The 19,743-nt window shown below is 32.9% G+C and overlaps 1 protein-coding gene across 1 annotated transcript; it reads right to left on the bottom strand.

Annotated features, from left to right (window-relative positions):
* Positions 1-9,431: 9,431 nt before the first annotated feature.
* LOC139521189 (lim and transglutaminase domain protein ltd-1-like) lies at positions 9,432-18,948 on the bottom strand. The gene is made up of 10 exons (XM_071314511.1): positions 18,747-18,948; positions 18,013-18,353; positions 16,695-16,817; positions 15,825-16,051; positions 15,010-15,260; positions 13,045-14,030; positions 12,364-12,532; positions 11,221-11,492; positions 10,444-10,629; positions 9,432-9,674 (listed from the first exon to the last, which is right to left on the bottom strand). The coding sequence occupies exons 2-10, from the start codon at positions 18,349-18,351 to the stop codon at positions 9,561-9,563; spliced, it is 2,667 nt and encodes an 888-aa protein (XP_071170612.1). The 5' UTR covers positions 18,352-18,353; positions 18,747-18,948; the 3' UTR covers positions 9,432-9,560.
* Between the last annotated feature and the right edge of the window lie 795 nt (positions 18,949-19,743).

Raw genomic sequence — 19,743 nt, 5'->3', positions numbered from 1 at the left:
TACAACGAATCATCTAATCATTGAAGCAACTGATATCTATCAATTCAATTTACCCCGAATGAAAGGAGACGTGAGGTATGTGTCATACATCGAAGCAACTGATAGCTATCAATTCAATTTACCCCGAATAAAAGGAGATGTGAGGTATGTGTCATACACCGAATCATCTAATTATTCAAGCATCTGATAGCTATCAATTCAATTAACCCCGAATAAAAGGAGATGTGAGGTATGTGTCATACACCGAATCATCTAATCATTGAAGCAACTGATAGCTATCAATTCAATTTACCCCGAATGAAAGGAGATGTGAGGTATGTGTTATACACCGAATCATCTAATCATTGAAGCAACTGATAGCTATCAATTCAATTTACCCCGAATAAAAGGAGATGTGAGGTATGTGTCATACACCGAAGCAACTGATAGCTATTAATTCAATTCATCCCGAATAAAAGGAGATGTGAGGTATGTGTCATACACCGAATCATCTAATCATTGAAACAACTGATAGCTATCAATTCAATTTACCCCGAATAAAAGGAGATGTGAGGTATGTGTCATACACCGAATCATCTAATCATTGAAGCAACTAATAGCTATCAATTCAATTTACCCCGAATAAAAGGAGATGTGAGGTATGTGTCATACACCGAATCATCTAATCATTGAAGCAACTGATAGCTATCAATTCAATTTACCCCGAATAAAAGGAGATGTGAGGTATGTGTCATACACCGAATCATCTAATCATTGAAACAACTGATAGCTATCAATTCAATTTACCCCGAATAAAAGGAGATGTGAGGTATGTGTCATACACCGAATCATCTAATCATTGAAGCAACTGATAGCTATCAATTCAATTTACCCCGAATAAAAGGAGATGTGAGGTATGTGTCATACACCGAATCATCTAATCATTGAAGCAACTGATAGCTATCAATTCAATTTACCCCGAATAAAAGGAGTTGTGAGGTTTGTGTCATACACCGAATCATCTAATCATTGAAGCAACTGATAGCTATCAATTCAATTTACCCCGAATAAAAGGAGATGTGAGGTATGTGTCATACACCGAATCATCTAATCATTGAAGCAACTGATAGCTATCAATTCAATTTACCCCGAATAAAAGGAGATGTGAGGTATGTGTCATACACCGAATCATCTAATCATTGAAGCAACTGATAGCTATCAATTCAATTTACCCCAAATAAAAGGAGATGTGAGGTATGTGTCATACAACGAATCATCTAATCATTGAAGCAACTGATAGCTATCAATTCAATTTACCCCGAACGAAAGGAGACGTGAGGTATGTGTCATACATCGAAGCAACTGATAGCTATCAATTCAATTTACCCCGAATAAAAGGAGATGAGAGGTATGTGTCATACACCGAATCATCTAATTATTCAAGCATCTGATAGCTATCAATTCAATTAACCCCGAATAAAAGGAGATGTGAGGTATGTGTCATACACCGAATCATCTAATCATTGAAGCAACTGATAGCTATCAATTCAATTTACCCCGAATGAAAGGAGATGTGAGGTATGTGTCATACACCGAATCATCTAATCATTGAAGCAACTGATAGCTATCAATTCAATTTACCCCGAATAAAAGGAGATGTGAGGTATGTGTCATACACCGAAGCAACTGATAGCTATTAATTCAATTCACCCCGAATAAAAGGAGATGTGAGGTATGTGTCATACACCGAATCATCTAATCATTGAAACAACTGATAGCTATCAATTCAATTTACCCCGAATAAAAGGAGATGTGAGGTATGTGTCATACACCGAATCATCTAATCATTGAAGCAACTGATAGCTATCAATTCAATTTACCCCGAATAAAAGGAGATGTGAGGTATGTGTCATTCACCGAATCATCTAATCATTGAAGCAACTGATAGCTATCAATTCAATTTACCCCGAATAAAAGGAGATGTGAGGTATGTGTCATACACCGAATCATCTAATCATTGAAGCAACTGATAGCTATCAATTCAATTTACCCCGAATAAAAGGAGATGTGAGGTATGTGTCATACACCGAATCATCTAATCATTGAAGCAACTGATAGCTATCAATTCAATTTACCCCGAATAAAAGGAGATGTGAGGTTTGTGTCATACACCGAATCATCTAATCATTGAAGCAACTGATAGCTATCAATTCAATTTACCCCGAATAAAAGGAGATGTGAGGTATGTGTCATACACCGAATCATCTAATCATTGAAGCAACTGATAGCTATCAATTCAATTTACCCCGAATAAAAGGAGATGTGAGGTATGTGTCATACACCGAATCATCTAATCATTGAAGCAACTGATAGCTATCAATTCAATTTACCCCGAATAAAAGGAGATGTGAGGTATGTGTCATACACCGAATCATCTAATCATTGAAGCAACTGATAGCTATCAATTCAATTTACCCCGAATAAAAGGAGATGTGAGGTATGTGTCATACACCGAATCATCTAATCATTGAAGCAACTGATAGCTATCAATTCAATTTACCCCGAATAAAAGGAGATGTGAGGTATGTGTCATACACCGAATCATCTAATCATTGAAGCAACTGATAGCTATCAATTCAATTTACCCCGAATAAAAGGAGATGTGAGGTATGTGTCATACACCGAATCAACTTATCAAACCATATATCTTGACGTAACCAACAGCTCACAAAAAGTGACAAGTGCCCAATACACAAAATATGATCTTATCAAACATAAAGAAAAAGGGAAGCAACTCAAACTGTATTTAAGCTTAGTGAGATGGTAAGTAAACGAAGACTAAAACTAATAATACACATATAAGCACCGTTGTTGTTCCTTTGCACCGGTAAGTGTTAATTTGTTTTTCGTGTCATGACTATGTCATTGATTTGTTGTATACTATATTTTCTCGAAAGATGCATAAAAAGACGGGCTAGCAGAGAACCGTAACTGCAGTACGGAATATCCAAGTATCGAAAAGGAAACTTGAAAAAAAACCAAGACTATTATTCAGTACTGTCGACATAATAGTTCACGGGCTCAGAATTTGGACAGAGAATAAACTTATCGTTTTTACACGGAAATCGTAGAGTACAAAAACATCATAAAAATCAAAAGTATATGAACCTCTGAATGCCTGTCTTTTTGTCTTAATCATGATACTTTATCGTTTTGTTTTCATATTAAAGGAAAAAAAACATTTAACTTTCTATTAATAACTACCACCATCTACAAACGGGAAAAGAAAAGTGTATCCTGCTCACACTAGATAATCTACTAGAAGCTCGGCATTTGTTACATTCAATTACGAATTATCTTCGGAAAATGTTTGTACCAAAAAATTAAAATGCAAAAAATACTTAGTTGTCTTTTTTTATGTCTGTTCTATGGTCGGGTTGTTGTCGCTTTGACACATTCCCCATTTCCTTTCTCAAAATTTAATTAACTCAAATGAAAATTTTAAACAGAAAGTTCCTTATCAAATGCTTAAACACATCAAACGAATAGAAAACAACTGTCTTATTCCTGACTTGGTATAGGCATGTACTGTGTATGATAGAAAACATCTGTCTTATTCCTGACTTGGTATAGGCATGTACTGTGTATGATAGAAAACATCTGTCTTATTCCTGACTTGGTATAGGCATGTCCTGTGTATGATAGAAAACATCTGTCTTATTCCTGACTTGGTATAGGCATGTCCTGTGTATGATAGAAAACATCTGTCTTATTCCTGACTTGGTATAGGCATGTCATGTGTATGATAGAAAACATCTGTCTTATTCCTGACTTGGTATAGGCATGTACTGTGTATGATAGAAAACAACTGTCTTATTCCTGACTTGGTATAGGCATGTACTGCGTATGATAGAAAACATCTGTCTTATTCCTGACTTGGTATAGGCATGTACTGTGTATGATAGAAAACATCTGTCTTATTCCTGACTTGGTATAGGCATGTCCTGTGTATGATAGAAAACATCTGTCTTATTCCTGACTTGGTATAGGCATGTCCTGTGTATGATAGAAGACATCTGTCTTATTTCTGACTTGGTATAGGCATGTCCTGTGTATGATAGAAAACATCTGTCTTATTCCTGACTTGGTATAGGCATGTCCTGTGTATGATAGAAAACATCTGTCTTATTCCTGACTTGGTATAGGCATGTCCTGTGTATGATAGAAAACAACTGTCTTATTCCTGACTTGGTATAGGCATGTACTGTCTATGATAGAAAACATCTGTCTTATTCCTGACTTGGTATAGGCATGTCCTGTGTATGATAGAAAACATCTGTCTTATTCCTGACTTGGTATAGACATGTACTGTGTATGATAGAAAACATCTGTCTTATTCCTGACTTGGTATAGGCATGTACTGTGTATGATAGAAAACATCTGTCTTATTCCTGACTTGGTATAGGCATGTACTGTGTATGATAGAAAACAACTGTCTTATTCCTGACTTGGTATAGGCATGTACTGTGTATGATAGAAAACATCTGTCTTATTCCTGACTTGGTATAGGCATGTCCTGTGTATATAGTTATTTGATTGATATAGTTTTATTTTGTCAGTTTTTACTTCCTCTATTTGAAATTGCATTGGATTTTAGTATTTTGGTATTTTGTTGAAATTGTTTTTTTTATAACAGTGGGACACATCAAGTGTATCTCAATCCATCTTAAAAATAATATTGAGATCTAAAAATAATGAAAAGGTTAAACCTTAAAAGTTCTTCGATACGTTGGATGGCTCTTTTATATGGATTGCTGATCATCAGGAATTCATTTATCATCGGTAGAAGCAACATATTTCTTTTTTAATTGATATTTTTTATTGTGTCTTTCTATGTTGTGATGTTACACTATTTCATGTAAGGGCGAAGGTTGGTAACTATTAAAACGTTTAAACACGCTGCTTTTGTTTGCACCTTTCCTAAGTCAGGAACCTGATGTTCAGTAGTTATCGTTTGATGATTTGGTTCATAAGTGTTTCTTATGTCTTGTTTTTTTGTATAGATTAGACCGATGGTTTACCGTTTGAATTGTTTTATACTAGTCATTTTGTGACCCTTTGTAGCTTGCTGTTCGGTGTGAGCCAGGGCTGATGTTGAAGACCGGACTTTGACCTGTATTGGTTTACTTTCATAAATTGTAACTAGGATGGAGAGTTGTCTCATTGGCACATTTTATATCTATCTACCAAAATAACGACCAGGATGGACAAATAACTAGAAATTGTTTACTCGCGTAGAGATATCCATATGTGGATTCTAAAAGCTTAAGGTTCATCATAACAAATGGACAAATATGGCCGTAATTTAAACTAAAAAATCACTCTGTGTGCAGACTTACCTGTGCAGTTTGGAAAGTTTTAATGCCTAGCATCCACTAGATATATAAAAGTTAAATGTATTTTGCATATCAGAAAGATGAAATCTTTTTTGGATTTTACTGGGCCTTTTTTTTCTTTCCTGTAGATGGTGTAAAAATATGTTTGTCCTTGATTGGCATGGACAATAGATATCTACACATTTATAGGTGAGTTAAAGAGTTTATCTGAGTGGACAGTATCAATGTAATTCAGTTGTTGTTTTTTTACATCTTCTGCAGGAAGGAAAAAAAATGCCCATCAAAATCCAAAAACGATTTTATCTTTTTGAAGCACAAAATGCATTTAACTTTTATATATCTAGTGGATGTCAGGCCTTAAAACTTTCCAAACAGCACAGGTAAGTTTGTACACAGAGTAATTTTAGAGGTGAAAATACGGCCATAGTTGTCCATTTGTTATGATGAACCTTAAAAGAACTTCTGGATACATTTAAATCTTAACTTTTTTCTGAAAAAGTAAAATCACAAAGTACTGAACTCTTTGGAAAATTTGAAAAGGAAAGTCCCTTATCAATTGGCAAAATTAAAAGCCCAAACACATCAAACTAATAAATAACAACTGTCGTATTCCTTACTTTTATAGGCATTTATTTATGCAGAAAATGCTGGATTAAACCTGGTTTTAAAGCTAGCTAAACAACTCACTTGTATGACAGTTGCTGAAATTAGTTCTATCAAAACATTGATAAGCAAACGCTATGAAATTATCACTTTGGGATATCCTACGGCATATTTTGTTAAAAGTGAACAAAAAAGTAAATACAGGCAACAGTAGTATACCGCTGAAATTCATAAATCGATTGAGAAAAAAAAACAAATCCGGGTAACAGACTAAATCTGAGAGAAATACATCAAATATAAGAGGAGAACTACGACACAACAGAAACACACCATTAAAATGTAACAGTTTACACACACAGAAACGAACTATAATATAACAATGGCAATTTTCCTGACTTGGTACAGGACATTTTAAGAAAACAATGGTTGATTGAACCTGGTTTTGCGGCATGCAACACCTCCCGCTTTTATGGCAATGTTAAATATTACATTACAATGACAACATTACATGACAGGACTGCAATACAAATAAATGGGAGAACATTTACTAGTAGGACAGAGAAGCACACGAATAATAGCTAACAAAAGGTAACAGGTTTATAATTTAATACGCCAGACGCGCGTTTCGGCCACACAAGACTAACCAGTGACGCTCGGAAGAAATAAGTTTGAAAGCCAAAACAAGTATAAAATTGAAGAGCATTGAGGACCAAAAGTTCCAAAAAGTTGTGCCTAATACGGCTAGGATTTACTGCCTTGGATAAGAACACCCTTATTATTAAGAATAATTCATACTTTTACAAACAGTAAATATTTTTTATAAAATGACTATATAATACATATACATGATAAACCTGGAGTGGTGACAAACTACAGAATAAAAACGGATTCATTACATAACACAACCTAAACAAGCACATAAAAATACACTAGTTAGCCAAAGTCATCAACGCACAAAGCGTCACATTTGAATTTCTAAAAAAAAAAATCCCAAAAATAAGATAGAATTAGGATAGAATTCAAGATTAGATTTGTAATACTGATATAACATATATTAATAACAATAAAAAATGTTACACAGAGGAACAAGTGATCAATATGCTGGAGTTTTTTTTTCTCATTTATAGCAAATTTTTAATTTGAAGGTAGACTTGTTCAACAAACTGTCTGCATTCCTATGGGAACAAACTGTGGGCCTCTTCGTGTCGATCTCTACTTATTTTCATGTAAATCCGAGTTCCTTCCAACATGTCAAAAACAAGATCAAAGAAGCCAGATCATTTAATTTCATGTTCAGATATATTGATGATGTTCTTTCCATAAACAATCCAAACTTTTCTGAATTGGTTTCATTAGTATATCATCCAGAACTAGAAATTATACGAAATAACCGGTCAGTACCAGAATCTATTATAAACGAGATGAGTTTAATTTTGAAATGACCAATTTCCCCAAACTGAGTAGCAATATACCAACTTCACCTGCATATTGCCTATAAACTTCCGAACTCTTTATGTATTCCAAAGCTTGTAACTGCAACTCAGACTTTGTAACATCACCATCGTCAGAGTAAAGTTGATGAACCAGGCATATGTCAAACAACGTCTCGTCCGTTTCCTTAAAAAAATCATCGATACAAAGACGTTGTTGATAAATAATTCGTATCAACTTCATTATAGAACACGTTGGCCTTGAAGTATAGATTCTAGGTACTGACGTAGTTCCACGTCTTAGTAACGTGGTATAGTACTTTTATTTGTCTTTGTAAATCATTATTTTTACTAAAGTCTTGTTTTGGTATAGTGTTCACCTGACGTGACTCGGTACGTGTACATCTAGTCATTGAGTCATTGTGCTGTGATGATTTGTTTTTATTCTTTTCTCCCGTGTTTGCTCATATGTTTTGTCTATATACCTTTTTGTTTTTCTTGTTGACATATTTATTCGTTTTGATGTTGAATTTATAACACAATGTTGACTGCTGTACCTCTATATCCTTTTATAAGGGACTTTCCGTTTTGAATTTTCCTCCGAGTTCAGTAGTTATGTGATTTTACTTTTTGCTTGATATAACAAACAATCATAAAGAATTTATCCTGATCAGAAGAATACAAAGAGAAAAATAAAGGCAACAGTAGTATCCCGCTGTTAAAAACTCATCAATCCATGGAAAAAAAACAAAATCGGGGTAACAAACTAAAACTGAAAGAAACGCATTAAATATAAGAGAAGAACAACGACACAACATTAAAATGGAACACACACAGAAACGGAATAAGCATTAGACAAAATCCTATGAAAATAACAAATATAACATCAAAACCAAATACATGAATTTGGGATAGATAAGTACCGTGACACGTCTTATAGTAATGTGAATTCACACTAAAAAATAAGAGAAAACAAACGACACAACGGAAACACAACGTTAAAATGTAACACACACAGAAACGAACTATAATATAACAATGGCCATATTCCTGACTTGGTAAACGCGAATATTAATATAAATACAAAGCCGATCTTTATAGTAAAAAGAGAAACAACTCAAACACAATTTTTAACTAAGATTTGTAAATTAGAAATAGTATCATACCATGAATACACAGGCAGATACCAAAACAACTGAAAAACTAATTATTTGACAATTCAAACGTCCATAAAACCTGAAAGAAAATTAAAAGTAAGGCGAAAGAATAAGTCGAATATAAACTGCCATTTCTCCAAAGGAAAGGAAAACACAACACAGAAAGCTGAGCAACATATAAGATGGTATTGGTAATGCTATACTTCCACCCATGCATGTCTGCAAATGATTTAAACCTCGAAGCTTATTTTATTTAACGGGTCTTCTAAAGGTTGATGCTCAGATCTATACTTATTCAAAAGCAACAAACATACATTATTATTGTTAACTAATTCTTTATTCATATTACTGTAAACCAACTTATTTTCGCGAGCGATTTATTTTCGCGACTTTCGCGAGTAGACAAATTACGCGAAAATAATTCGTCGCGAATATGTAAAATTTGGATCTTTCTTTATCAAATTACATCAAGTAAATTAGAAAATCGCGAAATTAAATATCCGCGAAGTGGACTAGAAAGGGTATAACGCGAAATAAAGTATCCGCGAAAATTAGTTGGTTTACAGTACTTCAGATATGAATCAAAATCCCAGTATACAAACCCCAGTATATCATATTTCCTACAGTATACGTATTAATAGATTATATAAAATAATACAAATTATCAACAAATATTTGAAATATTTGCATCATCTTAAATATCAAATCTTTCCCACTTTAAAAAGTTTGATAAAGAAAACTTGGAACAAGAAGACTTGACCAGGTGTCATATGGTGTCCTTCTTCTATTCAAAAAAGACCGTCAAAGTTTTTGTTCAAAGTTTTCTTTGACGGTTGTAACCAAACCTTTGACAAAGTTTTCTATGAAGTGCATGACAACAGGTCCTTAAAGACATTTTTGCATCAATCAACAATATATAATATTAATAGATTATAGACAAATGTTTTTTCAACACCCTGTTTGATATCTCATGATATAATGTAATTTATAAATGTCTATTTCTCTGTAGTATGTATTGTGTCCTCCTCTTTATATCCATTGGTTGTCTGTTCTTTTTTCGGTTGAGTGGATTTCTTTACTTTTGTCAAAGGCTTTATTATATCGCTCGCCTGAAAAAAGTGAACATTATCGTTATCGTTAAATTCTTATTATATTTTAATACAGTTTAAAACAAGGTATGTACAACATTAGTGTAGCTTACATGATAACTTATTATGTAACAAGAAGACCTGCAACTAACAATCATATCTATATCATATATATAGTAGGACAACAAATAAAGATATCATTTAACTTATTTTTATTTATTTTTGTCATCCAAATTTAAGATTTTCTGAGAAAATATCAATTAAACTCATCATAGATACCAGGACTAAATTTTGTATATACGCCAGACGCGCTTTTCGTCTACAAAAGACTCATCAGTGACGCTCGAATCCAAAAAAGTTAAAAGGGCCAAATAATGTACGAACTTGAACAGCATTTAGGACCAAAATTACTAAAAGTTTTGCCAAATACAGCTAAGGTAATCTATGCCTGAGGTAGAAAAGCCTTAGTATTTCAGCACTCATTGCTAAAGTCACAATCATAACTAACTTTAGTTATATAATTAAATTCTTCATTTTCATTAAATGAAGAAAACAAATAAAACATTCTACGAACAGAGAGAGGAAGCGTTGGACGATTAAAAGTTACTGAATAGAACACATATATAACAGAAAAAAAAGAAGATTTCAAAAACATGATCATATGAAAATTAAAAACACCAAAAAGCAGCCCAAATTACTTTCAAACAGAGAATGCAGTTTTATTACTAAAATATGTTTGCATGTACCTAGAGCTTATGTTGTAGTAGTTTAAATTCGTATTTATACATACCCACATGAAGAAAGTGCCTACACCGGCGCTAGATGCCTTTGCCTCCTCTAATGTGTGAGTTTTAAGGAGTCTGTCCACTTCTTGAGCAGTGGAAGGGTCAATGTAGTTTTTATCAAATTGTTTGACCTTATATAAGAGACTATTTCTGCTTGTCATTCTCATCAGGTAAACAATCGCATCCCATGTCTTGAAATAAAATTATTATGTATATATACAATTTGAATTCAGCAAATTTCATAACTAGCCTGCTACTAAGTTTAATTTAACTGCTCTTATTTACTGGACATAAATATCTGTTTTATTCAAATGTAAAAAATAAAATACATTGTTTTCACAGTTAAGTTTATATCACTTTGTATGTTTATCAGCTCTAGTCCGTTTTGAAGTTATAAAAAAAAACCTTCACCAGAAACAGACGTTCTAAAACTTAAACACTAGAGTGCAATTCAGTGGTCTGTTTTTAGATTGAACATTATTTTACATTGTACAAATGCTAGTACATTATGATTCGGCTAATTTGAACGCGTTAAAATCTCGTATATCGATTAGGAACAGACAAATCACAGTAACAAACAAATACTGCATAAACTCTAAAAAGGAGCGAAACCAGGTTCATTAACATGGTTTTTCTACTTCACTCAAATCAAAAGGGCATAACATAACACAAGGACACCACAAAACCCGGAAAATCTGGTACTTAATCATTGGTGTACATGTTGGTGATAGTGTTGAAATTCAAATCTAGTTTATACAACTGATCATTAATATTATACGTACCGTCAACGATTCTGGCTTTTCTCCTAGTAAGATATACGTTGCTTTCATTACATCGTACATCACAGGTTTAGGTTTCTTGTAGCGATGGACCTCAGATATTGTTGTCCGTTTCATTTCCAGTATAAACATAGAGTTATTATCAGCCTCTTGTAACATCTGCTCTCCCTCCCTTATATAATTATTCAACTTATCTGATAGACTTGACTGCTTCGCATCTTGTATTGCTTTTTCTAGTACATCAGCATTTTTACGATTGATGCCATTTCGCAATGCTATCGGAAAAACAATTTGAAAGTTTGATAAGATACAATGCTTGCTCTTCAACTTCGTACTTTATTTGGCCTTTTTAACTTTTTTGGATTCGAGCGTCACTGATGAGTCTTTTGTAGACGAAACGAGCGTCTGGCGTATATACTAAATTTAGTCCTGGTATCTATGATGACTTTATTGTAAATGCATTTTCCATAAAACCAAATATATTCTATCCTCGTTTTGGTGTGTTTATATCACATGTATCAATACACATGGTATTTGAGGTTTGAAAAATTTGCATATCTAAAAACAAAACAAAAATGGGAAAAACTTTGTTCGTTATTTTGACCGTTGAAGTGTGTAATTTGTTTAAATATCTCTGAATCTGTAATCAAGATTCAGCAAAAGTAATCAAAGCAGCTCAAACAAGTCCCAGAGTCCTCTTTAGTTGCAGATAGGGAAATTAGGTCAGTTTTGTAGGACTAACCTTTTCATTCTTACAAGAACGTTTGATTGTTTAGTTATTTGTTCGTCAGTAACGGATATGTAGACGAATTTTTCTATAATCTAGTCAAAAAGAATGATTTTATTGTCTCAAATTTTTGGAATATATTGTGTAAAAACTAGTACTTATTTACTCTTAAAGAATGATTTTTTTGGGTCTCAATTCTCTTTCTAAGACCATATTATCTACAGATATGTTGCACTTGTATTTGTGCGTGAAAAAACTAAATAAAAGCAGATTTGTTAATAAAAACGAGAATTCCATACTTAAGAATATTGACCATTTATTTGTACCTGTTTTTGTTCATTGGCAAATTAAAAAAAACCCACAGCCATTTAAGTTATGGTATTTCATATCTGGAAACCTAACCTATTTAAGATATTTACCCTTAGCTAATTTCAGATATTCTAGCCTTTCATATGCTTTCGTTAGCCATCCATCGTCTGGTAAATCCTCCTTATTTAACTTATCGATTGCCATTTGTACATCCTCGGGATTCTTGGATGTCTTAAGTGTATTCATCAATTGTTGTCGAATCATCAAATCTCCTGCACTCTGAAAATAATTTCGGTCGAAAAATTGAAATGAAATTGAAGTGCCATACTAAATGATTTGCTTTTTTCATAATATGTTTAGTATTCATGTGGTTTTCTCATTTTTGCGTTGTTCAATTACATGTGAGCACATTTTCCTATCACCTGGCACTGTACGTGTAATGAATTCGTCTTGATAGAGTTGGTGCAACGCTAGCTTCTAAAATTCCATTTTAAAAATTAACACCTATACCTAGAATTGAAAACTAGATGCATACTTCTATAATAACACCTATAAAAAGACTAGAAAAAATAGTATAACAAAACTAGCAAACTCCAAGTAAGTATGAGGATTCTCGAATATGAAATTTTTTTTTACTAGAAGAAATAAAATGCTTGTTCATTCATACTTTAAAAAAGACCAAACAGTTGGGGCGTTTACTCTGTGAACCTGATGAATAGGAATTTTGAAAGAAGCGAATTTTGTGTCCAGTCAGCTTGAGTTTAAAATAGATAGAATGATTTAAAACTTACTTCAAAAGGTTTTCTTGGTTTCTTTGGATCTTCTGACATCAGAAGGAAATTGCACACATTTATGAAGTCTTTATTCGAACGTCTATGTTTTGCATGTAATTTTAAAACATATTCTCCGTTTCTTGGAACACCAACAGTAATGAATAAATCGTCATTGTGTTGTTTAAGTGAAATATATTCTTCGAGGTCCGAAGAAGGAGTCGTATGATGAATCATCTCCGCAATGACTTTGATGTCTTTCAACACCTTGAAATCGATTTCAATTGTGTCTGGCCCACGTATTGTTATCAACCCTGTAACCTTCGAAACCAATTTCATGCCGAAACGCTCTGTCACACGACAAGGTCCAAATCCTATTTCCGGCACTAACGGCAGTGCCTCGAATCTCAGTTTTGGTTCTTCACAATTCACCTTGAATGAACACAAGAATTCTGAATCACTTTCACTAGCTCCTCCAAATACTTTGAAATCATACATTCCTTCAACTGGGAAACGCATATGGAAATGTGTTTTCCTTTCGTCATGAACAACTGCCACCAAGAACTTAAAATCTAGTTCCACATCAACATCGGGGCTCTCAGATGCAATCAATTCAAATTTATGATCGAGAAAAATGTGTCTTGAGTCCATCCGCTTGATTGATATTATGCAAGATCCGTGTTTAGCTTTTCTAATGCCGTTTAAGCGACTTGAAATTTTCAAATGATGATCGAAGAAAGCTTGTGATACAACTGGTAGTTTCAGAAACTTTTCTATTGAATGTGGTTTTCCAAGCAGTTGCCACATGTCTTCATCAGGAAAACATCGAAAGATAAACTCTTCCGGATCAGTCAAGAAATAATATTCATTCACATTCAAAATGGATTCTTTCTCAAACTTTTTCAAAACACCGTGGTTATAGTTGCCTGTATGCGCAAATGTCTTTGAGGATCTTGATGTTACTGAAGAGTTAGAAATCGCAGGGAGTTTCGGGGTCGACGATTCACCTGAAGTAGATACAAAGCCAAGTCAAAATTATTTAGAGTATTTAGCTCGTCGTCTTTAAGGAAAACAGAGTGTAATGCGACATGATTACATATTAATAGATCATGTTATTCAGGCTTTTTCTCAAGGATAGTGAGTATTCTTTGATATTATATTGTTTCTTATCGTTTTGCATTTTGTTTATCTATTATGCTGTTATTGTGGAGGCAAGTGTTTTCCCATGTGCTGTTGTTAATCTTTTCGTCGGTTTTCGTTTCTTGCTATGACATTTTCAGTTTGTTTTCGAATTATTTGTTTGAATATCCTTTTAGTATCTTTTGTTTCTCTTTCTAAACGGTCCGTTGGTGATATCGTCTAACGTTGGATATGGTTTAGTTTTACAACCTTCTACCTTTTTTAACTTAGGGAGCTACCATTTGATTTTTATGTCATCCTGCCTTTTTTTTTTTGCAAAGTGTCTCATCCTGCCTTTTTTTTTTACTCAAAACTCCTGTCCTGCCTATTTTTTTCAAATTTCATCCTAGCCCCCCCCCCCATAAAAATCAAATGGTAGCTCCCTTAATTTTGTGTTGGATATTTTTGTTAATACATTTGTTTATCTTCATACGATTAAGAGATTGGCAGCAATTTTGTATAGATGATTAACTATCTTTTGTTGATTTTTTGTTTCGAATGGAACATACAGAGACTATGATTGACTTTTGATTCTTATTCGTTCGTTACATAGCATCACGTGAATGGTAACCTACATCATTTGTTACTTTGTCATTTTTTCAAGTCTGGCATTAAAAAATGACAAAGTAACAAATGATGTTTAAATCATATTGCGCAATGAACAAAGGAACTGACTGAAAGGATTTTTAAAATGTAGTTTAACAATGACGCATGTCCACAGTAAATCCAATGAATAAATTTTACTAATATATGAAACGAAAAAGATATGTATTTGTTGATTACATGTTAAATGAAGAAAAGAGGTACCGTTTTGATAAGGTTCTTTAAATGAACCTGTTTTACTCGAGAGTGGCGTGTTTTCTAAGGGAACTGGTTGCTGCTCTGTTTTCTTGGTTGATACAGTATCGAACGCCCATTGAAAGAAAACAATCCTCCATCCATCTGCACAATAAACCGTATTCCATTTAACTCTGTTTTTGTCGATTTCTGTTTCGCCTATTTCATGGTTTTCTAGTTTTGCAACACCTGATACAGCATGACAAGGGATATCAACATTCCTGTGGAAAGAAATATTACTTGTTTAATTTTCTTTTTAAATCATTCACTGTCATTTTAAAGAAACATGTAAAAACATTAAAACAACACATTATAAGTTCATGCGTCCTAAACGCTTTTCTTGATTCACCTTTATTAGAAACGCCAATAAGCCTAATATTTGAAAGCACAAATGTTCAAGATTCTGGGTTTTACATTTAAAAACATAGAAAACTCTTAAATTTTTCTTTGAATTTATTGATAATTGTTTTCCTTCCAGTATCAAGTCTTTAAATTAAGTATTTATCTTTCCATTGATGATAAATTCAGCATTGTCAACACACAAGTTTTATTTATCTTTATAACCAATACATGAGGTATGGATTTCTTCCTTTCTGTACTTTAATTTTAAAGCTATTTGTCTCTTTTCTTTATGTTTTTATTCGTCATTCTCTATTCTTCATTTTTTCCCTTTTTATTCCTTGTTCTTAGACCGTCAAGAATACTTGTGTTTATGAGTATGCAACACATTATCTAGACTATATAATATCATGCAACTATGTTTCAATAGACCTTTTTATACTCACTTGCACATAATTGCAAACAATTCAGGATAGGATGACTTTTTATCTTTCACTTCTTTTAGATGATGAAGAGGTGATTTGTCGTTTATTGAGCGTGAGTAATCAAGTTGATCCAACTTCTGAAGACATATCCAGGCAAATATTGCTCGCACCTTATCGACATCCTTGTAATATCTTGCGGTCAATGATAAAGTTAAAGCTTTCATGTCAGGAGCTGATTCAACGTCAACCTTAAATAAAACGTAAAATATTTGTGAAATCAATAGCAATAGCATAGCTGAATAAAAAAAAGAGGAACGGGTGTCATTTGTAGATAAGGAATTACTTACAAATTCAGAGAAGTCGAATATTTACCCAGTTAGTAATGCTGAATATTGAGTTACTTCATGTAGTATGTGTGACATATATTTTGATTTGTTCTGTCAGTTCTTCCTCGATAATTAGATATAGAAAGATGTGGTATGAGTGCCAATGAGACAACTTTCCATCCAAGTAACAGTTTATAAAAGTAAACCATCATAGGTCAAAGTACGGCCTTCAAAAGTATATTTTTTTTTTATAAAACTGCTGTACTAGCACTTCTGTCTATTCCATAATGATGACGTCTCAACTGAAGATATGATACTTTATTCTCGTTTGTAAATTGATATTTAAAACAATAGATAACTTTGTATTTTGACTCAGGCGTTTCTCATAAAATTCTGAACTACTTATGTTGGATGAAAATAAAACAGCGACAACACCTTCAATGGATATTCGCAGACTTTTCAAACGGTGGTCCCACATCTACTGCAAAACTGTCAGACGTCAGAGCATTAGGTTGTCACTCTTTGCAGATTATTATTAAAACACATTTCACTATTCTAATCTTACGTTTAGGACTCTTTTATCAATTTCTACAGCAGTTTCCATTTTGAATATATCAGCTTTCCTTGTTGGAGGGGGTTTTGGTATTGGATATGTTAGTTGTTTCTTCTTAATTTCTTGAACATCAACCTGGGAAAATCAACATGTATTCATTGTTGAGCGACGACAAGTAGTGTACCAAACATGAGTCATATATTAATGATTATTTCATATGATGTTAAACTTTTGCATTTCTTCCCATTTTTTACAGTGTCATATATTTGCCATTCTCTTTTAAATTACTTCAAATTTATATTTTTGAAGTGTTCTTTTTTTTTAACTTCATACTATTTAGGTTTATAAAGGTTATCTCTAAAGTGTGTACCACATGTTAGTTGTGGTTGCAATCTATTGTTTGGTTCTCAAACTTATGTTTGTCTCTAATATTTAATTAACTGTGCATTTGTATTCAGATATCGCAGATCAAATTTATTCGTTCATTGTTTAATCATAGGTTTTTTGATTGAGTTAAGTCTGCCAATTGATATTTTATCGTATGTTTTTCTATGTTGTGATGTTATGCTATTGTTTCAGAAAAAGGGAGAAGGTTTGGATCCATTAAAACGTTCAATCCCGCTGCAAATGTTTGCACCTGTCCTAAGTCAGGAATCTGATGTACAGTAGTTGTCGTTTGTTTATGTAATATATACGTGTTTCTCGTTTCTCGTTTTGTTTATATAGATCAGACCGTTAGTTTTCCCGTTTGAATGGTTTTACACTAGTAATTTTGGGGCCCTTTATAGCTTGTTGTTCGGTGTGAGCCAAGGCTCCGTGTTGAAGGCCGTACTTTAACCTATAATGGTTTACTTTTTAAATTGTTATTTGTATGGAGAGTTGTCTCATTGGCACTCACACCACATCTTCCTATATCTATTTCATATTTATATCTTCATTGATATTCAGAATTTCAACTGAACTAAATTGAAATATCTCAAATGTTTCGTACTGTATTATTACAGTAATAAATGTCTGTATGTACTTACATGTATGTGGTTGTATGTGGACAGTCAAATAAGTATATAAAGTTCATCCTAAGGGAGAAAACTAAAATTCAAAGAGAGGCGACCTTTAAACAGATGTTCAAAATGCATAGGTTTTACTGTAACGGGAACACATAACTTTGACAAGACTGTTTTTTTCTGCAAAGAGGTGACCTTTATAACAGTGTAGTATCACTGATGTTCAATATGTCAGATGAGAGCTGGTTATCTAATCAGTACAAATCTATGTGCATTCTACGATGAACTCCTGTGATACTTGTTTGATATAATTTTGCCATATTTACCTCTTTTTTTAAGTCTTTTGTCAATTGGAAGTCGACTTGTGTTTTTTTCTCGTCTGTTTTTGTAGACGTATTCTTTAGAGAGGTTGATTTATGTATCTTTTTAGTATCTATTAAATCATTTTCAATTTCAGTTTCAAATATCTTTTGCTCTTTACGTTGTCTTTGAATTGCAGATGGTTGTCCGGTTCTAGACAAACGGTCGCTTTCCTGGTGTTCGAGTCTCGACCTTTGACCCATTCGTGATGACGTGTCTATGGCGGATGGCTGTCGCATGGATGAATGTTGATCTGGTCGAGGTGTGGATGACGTAGGGAAGTATGATGACTGTCTATCCTCCATATCTTAATAAAAAATAGGCGAAATTTGTGTGGAGTATGAGTCTTGTTTAGTGACAATAGTTTTGTTGTTTCGATCTCGTTGTTTATCGGCCGTATTTTATTCCTAATATTACCATGTTGCTACATGTAAACTCATTAAAAAAAAAGCAACCTCCAGTGTAACAAAATATACATGAAGACATTATAGATTCTTCTTTGCTTTTAATTTGCCATAAGTCTTATAAATGGTTTGAATGTATTAAATGTTTAATGAAATGTCTTTAAAAATAAAATATAAAACAGAATAAATCTAAAAAAGAATTGATAACATTTTAATTTTTAGAAAGTCAGTGTTTGAGCTTAATGAAAAATCGGGATATGAAAATTTGTGAGAGCCATCATTTAAACTTAACTTACCTGTTACTATGGAAACGATATATCACAGGTTCAAATTTATTGCAAAGTCCTAGAATTCGTTGGAATCTACATGCACATGTTAATATTATGTAGTCTGTAGACTTTTTATTACAAGATATATAATACTCATCCAATAATTTCTTATCAATAATTACATTTTTATCAAAAAAATGCAACATGTGTTTAAAAGAAAGAGCCTAATTTAAGCCCGGTTTAAGTTACTATGGGATAATGTTTAAACATAAGATCATCAACAAATATTCAATTATCACCAAATCAAATTAACACAATACCGATAGTTGTTGTATTGGCGGATATTTATAATACAGTGACAATAGACTTGATGATAGGTCTTGATATACAAGAAGTATATAAAGGTTGTCACGGTATATAGCCTATTTGTTTTCCGATTCATTGTTCATTTTGTATAATTTAAATTTGTGAAGATTGTTATTTGTACATACTATATTTCTATTCTTGCTGAGGAAACTTTTCACACAATAGCTCAATGTAAAGCATACAGTATATATATAGGTGTTAACAATGGTTGTCTTTTTTTTAAATTTCTGTGTAATAAAGTTATTCATTATTGTAAAGATTTGTTTAGATGTGAACGAATTTTCCATTGTAACTGCTTTAAAAATTTTAAAAACGTTACAAGTGATAGAAATATATATTTAGAAAAGCAATAGATTTGGTGTTTAAAGTTTTCCGGACTTATAAAAACAATTTCCGATACTTTCCAAGTCCAATATACTCCAAAGAAGTATGAATTTGAAAAGGAAAAGTAACATTGGCTTATCTATCATACCAGTATTTTTTTAAATTCCCGATAAAAACTTAAGAATTATTTGATATTGTCTGTAACTACGTTAATCTTATTGTTCAGAGTTTTGTGTAAAGATTTTAATGAACTGGATAGTCATCACTAAAATCATTATCAACACGAAGAATTATGGATTTAAGTTTCAGGTCGGTCGATCTCTTTTGTAGATGA

The sequence above is a fragment of the Mytilus edulis genome, chromosome 4, assembly GCF_963676685.1.
Source record: "Mytilus edulis chromosome 4, xbMytEdul2.2, whole genome shotgun sequence".
In the NCBI taxonomy this organism is placed as follows: Eukaryota; Metazoa; Mollusca; class Bivalvia; order Mytilida; family Mytilidae; genus Mytilus; species Mytilus edulis.
This window is presented reverse-complemented; position numbering and strand designations above follow the sequence as displayed.